The sequence below is a fragment of the Cryptomeria japonica genome, chromosome 4 (genome assembly GCF_030272615.1).
Source record: "Cryptomeria japonica chromosome 4, Sugi_1.0, whole genome shotgun sequence".
NCBI lineage: Eukaryota > Viridiplantae > Streptophyta > Pinopsida > Cupressales > Cupressaceae > Cryptomeria > Cryptomeria japonica.
In genome coordinates, this window is record NC_081408.1 from 647016957 (window position 1) to 647022779 (window position 5823).

The 5823-nt window shown below is 33.7% G+C and overlaps 1 protein-coding gene across 1 annotated transcript; it reads left to right on the forward strand.

The window, feature by feature from the left end:
* Positions 1-636: 636 nt before the first annotated feature.
* Positions 637-1185, forward strand: LOC131047728 (uncharacterized). The gene has a single exon (XM_057981526.2). It carries the CDS (start codon positions 637-639, stop codon positions 1183-1185), a length of 549 nt encoding a protein of 182 aa, XP_057837509.2.
* Positions 1186-5823: the final 4638 nt, after the last annotated feature.

Below are 5823 nucleotides of genomic sequence, written 5' to 3' on the forward strand. Positions count from 1 at the left end.
CCTAAGTATTGTATGTAGCTATGATTGAGATACTATTTATATATACTTATTGAATAAAGAATCTTTATCTTATTTAAATTTATTAATGAACTTTTATTATATTTTTCTGATTTTTTAAAAAGTAATAATTAATAATCTCCACACCGAATAAGAATTTCGAGGAAAGGGGAAGTTGCATCATGTGTAGCTCAAATGTGAAGACCTCAAGTGACGGAGGAAGCTCACTAAATAGAAAATTAGCTTTTGTCCATTCCTAGTGTGAGGGACCCGGGCGAGAGAGGAAATGCGCTTTTGACTCATATTTTCATCTAATTTTGACTCGGCCATCCTTCACGTGCTTCGTCCGACTTTCTTGGTGATGTTTGGCAGATTATGTTTTTTGTCGAATCCGATCCATTCTTCCCTCTTCACTCTCCATTACGATTTCAGTTACGTTTGTGATTGTGACTTTCTTTGCTTGTCGACCACGCCAATGATTCTACACTAGAGTCCCGTCCATCCTTATGACGTATTCGCTTACGTTTCCAGACTCTGTTTAACGAGTAAATTGATCTCATTTAATTCCTATAAAAGCAAACGAAGAGTGACTGGACATCTACCTTTACTCATTCTCAAAGTTTCAGAAATCCAAAGGAAATGGGCACTGCTCTATCTTCCTCTTCTTTCCCCAAAAATCGTCCCACTGCAAAGTTAATACTGGACAATGGTGTGCTTCGAGAATATGAACATCCAGTGAAGGTAGCTCAAGTTTTAAACGAAAGGGAAAGGGAAGCCTTCTTCATCTGCCTCTCTGACTCCATCAATTTTGACGAGTGTTCAGCTCCTCTTCCTGCACACCACGAATTGCAGCTGGATCGCCTCTATTTTATCCTTCCACTCACAAAATTGAAATACCCTTTACTGCCTTCTGAGATGGTAGCCATGGTCTTAAAAGCAGCTGCGGCCTTGCAATCAAAACAGAACAAGCACAACAGTCGCAAAAAACGCCGAGGTCCTAAAGTGGTGGAGCAGGAAATGGATGAACGCCAAATTCAGAAATCAGATTGTTATCATTTTAATGAATTTACAATTTCGGCCGTGGAGTCGAAGCGCACAACATCGACAGGGATTAAGTTCTTCCGCAACAAGCATAAGCAGTCATGGACAACTAAACTTGCCCCAATACCCGAGACCTTCGCTTATTGACTCATTATCTGCATTCCAGAACTTCTTCTCGGGAATTTCCTCGCACATGCAGCAAAAATGAATTCTGATGTCCTCTGAGTTTCGGCCATGGCAAATATGTGGAAAGCTTTGGATGAGACAGAGATGAACAGAGTACCTTCCGAGCAGAGGATGACAGAAGAAAGGACAATAGTTTCGTCCAAGTGTACAAGGAAAAATGAAAATTTTGAGAGGTTTCGGCCCAATCAAGGCATTATGGTGCATGCTCCTATTCTCTGCAGATATTCCTTATCCTGAGTGCAGTAGGCTCTGATTCAATATTTTTTCGCTGATATATAAAAAATGTATTCTTGGTAGGATGTTGGATGTCTTGAAGTCAATCTTCATGTGACATTGATGTAGTAGTGAAATTTGTTTCTCATGAAAATTCAACCACAGTGCTTCAGATAGAGAATGAAATTCTATGTACAAATGCCAAGGAAATGAAATGGCATGAAAAATTATAGAAAATTAGCATTTCAGTTTTGTTGGCAAATGAATCGTGAAATTTCATATAATTTTAGAACTAGCAATTGCATCTTGGTGTGCAATGGGTACGTCGAATAGGTGTAAAAGGTCAATTAAGAAAAAAATTGGTCTATTTTTTGCATACATAATTCATGTAGTACATGAGATCAATAAGTAGGTCACTTAGATTATATTATTTTTTTTGTGCAATAAATGTCTCAATTGAGAAGTGATAGCTTCAAATGAATTATGCATTTGCTTGTAGAGATTCGAATAACGAAAACAAAACCTCTGTATTGAAAAAAGTCAAACTTCATTACCAACACACTCATGTTATGTTAGCAATAGAGAGAGAGAGAAGGAAATGGGACATATATATATAGATAGATAGATAGATAGATAGAGAGAGAGAGAGAGAGAGAGAGAGAGAGAGAGAGAGAGAGAGAGAGAGAGAGAGAGAGAGAGAGAGAGAGAGAGAGAGAGAGAGAGAGAGAGGCGGTTAAAGATAAAGAGAGGGAGGGTTGAGGGATATATTAATAATTCTATAAAAACTTGTGCATGTTTTGGAAATTTAAAATAACATATTCTTGTTTTGAATGTAGAGAATTAAATTAAAAAAATACTCATGAAATATCCAAAGAGTTTTACACAGTGGAATAGACTGAGAATTGCCTCTAATTATGAACAAACATTATCTTGCCTTTGATTAGGACCAAACATTATTAAACCTTCAAATATGAAGAGTTACAAAAAAGGGTAAGTTTTTTTATTTTTGGGTTCATATGATATTCCATAATCTATAGCAATTATTAATTTCCATGCTTCTCAGTAAAGATTTTCTAAAGTTTTTTAAACTCGTGGATTTAAATGATTTTTACTATTTTGCAAACATTGTATCAATATGGATGTCGAATTGAAGGTAAAATGCTACATGTGAAATTAAAGAGACAAAGTAGAAGAGAGTTGAAAGGACAAAAGAGGAGCGGAAATGCAAGGCAGATTTAGAAATTGATAAAGAGAAGAAAGAAGATCAAATGGCGCATAAGAAGATAAAGAGACGAGTAAAGCACCAAAACAGGGGAATAGGGCTGCAACAATGTGGAAAGAAGATCATACAATTTCCTCCACAAAAGACTGCTAAGCAAGGATACAACTAGGAAAGAGGCATGGTGAATAAGGGAAAAGAAAAAGAAGGGAATTCTCTGATTTGAGGTTGCACCAAATGTGCAAGGAGCATTGTGTTGGCTCATGAATAAAATTTATTGTAGATTAAAAGATCTTGGAAGCACATTGGAAAAGAATAGTGAACAACAAGGGTGCGTAGGAGTAAGAGAAGCAGTGGACATGAAAAGACTATGCAGATTTGAGTGAAGTGTTGAGTGGAAGAGAAGTAAATGGAGAGGCTATGCAAGAATAAAGAGAAAATAACACTTAGCATAGAAGACAATAATTAGAGATAACAAAGAGAAAAATTGAGGTGGAAGAACCTCTACAATTAATAGTGGTCAATTAAAATTTGGTAGATAGTTAGAGGTTCACACAACAAGAGGAATAAATGTAAAATAAAAGATCATGTCGATGATTGCAAATTTATATAATAAAATAAGAAATTATTAATTTTAAAAATTAATTTATTAATGTTTTAACTCATAAAATTATTTTTCTTATTTGTAATAGAATTCACTCTTTCGCATTTGAGTCTTAATCCTTATTTTAAATTATAATTTTTGTAACTTTTTTGCACTTACAAATAGGATTTCTCCTTTATGTCACCTATTACACAAATAATAAGATGTGCTAAGACAAACTCTCCATGCCTTTGAGAGATTTATAAGACGCTTGATAGCATGCTTGGATAATAAAAAAACAAGGCATTCATAGTAGTGATCCTACTTTGAGATTTGAGAAAAATAATATTAGACCCATCGTGATACAATTATGGAACATTGTGTACACCACACATCATATGGAAACCTATGCTCTAAATCTCAAATAATATGTAGGAAAGATTGGGGAAGTGCATCCATCTCATGAGGAAAAATTGAAAGAAAGGCTTATGAATTCCCTCTGAAAAATGTATACTAATGAGGAGTCAACTCTTTTAACACATCAGCTAGCCTTTTTCATTATTTATAATCCAACCTAAAGAAAACTAAGGTAATGATTGATAAAACTAAATTAGCCTAAATTGGCACTATTAAATGGTGAATATCACATGGTTAGGGTGCACTAGAGTTGAGGGTTCTTTCCTTTAGCCTTCTTTCACAAGTTGCCAATTATTTTTTTGTAAAGAAGAATTGGTCCACATACAAGTTCATTGAAACAATCAAGAGGAACAAACTTGACCTCTTATTTATTAAAGAAGTTGGTGATCGCTCATAATGTCTTGCAACTACAAAATCAATAGAGAATTTTGAAAAAGTATTTTATTTTAGTAGAAATTTGTTTAAGTTCAAAATTCATAGAAATGTAAAGCATCCTAGATTATTGTAACAAGTTCTTTTCCATTGGTTCAACTAAAGAATCACATGCATGTATCAATATTGGAATTACCTAAATATTTGACATTGTCATTCTTGAATTTTGAAATTAGAAGGTTAAAAAGTTAACCTAAAATCTAAATTCTATGGGATAGTCCAAAAGTAATTACCAAATGAATCATATAATTAAAAGAACCAAGTTAATCAATGTCTAGTAAATCTTTTATAATCTTTGGGAATAAATAATATTCATAGCAAGCCTCTTTAGAAATGATCAGATGCTTTAGAAATTGAGAAGGCCAAAAGTTAAGAGACTTTTTTATTTACATTTGCTTACATGTCCCCTTCAAATCACTCATTATGATATTCAATAGCTAGCATTTATCTTAGAGGTTGACAAAGGTGAACCAAAAATTATATTCAATTATTCATATTTTTTGAGACCAATAAAATCATTCCATAAAATTAAGGGTAAAAAATATAGCATGAATTATGATTTATCAATCTATATTTAATTCATGAATAGACATATTTTGTCTAAATTTTGATTACTTAGCTTTGAATTTTATATGTGATCACTAAAAATAACTTCTATTGTTTTTACTAAGAGTGAATTATACAAATACAAACTAACAAATGGACATTTGAATGTGAATTATATATATAATTATCTTTCTTTAAATTTAAATCAAAATTTTAAGAAAATAAAAAAAATAGAAATAAATAATAAAAGCAATCAAATATAAAAATAATAATGATGATGATGATGTAATTATAGATAAGAAATCTGTAAGAACAACTACCAAAGCATTAAGAAGGTAAGATGATCTTATCCATGATAGCCTAACAGTAATAAGTTTTAAAGCTTTTGATTTAACCTTAAATTTACACAGTTCACCTGGCTCATCTAAGCTTTACACATTTTGCACACATGTCTAACAGGGCAATTTTAGGTACACCACGTGACAAAATTCCTCTATTGTTTGTTGATGGATGTCCATACCCTATTCCAAAGGTCTCATTTTTGCATAGGCTAGGGGCATGTAGGAAAATATTTACACCTGCTAATTGCATTCAGTTGAAAGTATCTAAACATTTTTCTAAAAATGAATTTTCTGCATATTCTGCAATCATAGCATTCTATGGGACCACATTTCTTTGGGGCATTTTGTCAAACTGTTCAGCCCGTTCACATGCCTTGTCTATGCTTCCACATTTTTGCATTCATGTCTACTAGAGTATTTTCGACTAAACTATGTCTTTCTGATATGCTTTGATGGATGTCTACCCTGTTCCGTAGCTACCATTTTGGCCTAGGTAGGGACTACGCTGGTAAAAAACAGATATAAAGGTAGCCCTGGATAGTTACCCCAAAAATGGTTTAGTTTGAAAAAAGGGGTTCCAAGGCTAAGGATTGTTGCTCCATGTGTCTTACAGAACATGTGGATGAGGATGTGGTGAGGATTATGCCTGATTGTGCTCACATCTTTTCGGACCGGAAGATACGAAATTGGTGTGACGGAATAACAATAGAGCACAACGCACGGAAGAAATATAACATATCGCACGGAAGAGAAGCGATTGATGTAAGGCGGAAGCAGTATATACATCGAGAAAATTGATAGAAAAGAAACAATGAAAAAGGCAAGAAGAAATGATGAAACCTGATGGA

Excerpts from the sequence above, each read along its gene's own strand:
- LOC131047728 (XM_057981526.2), top strand. The coding sequence starts at position 637 with ATGGGCACTGCTCTATCTTCCTCTTCTTTCCCCAAAAATCGTCCCACT.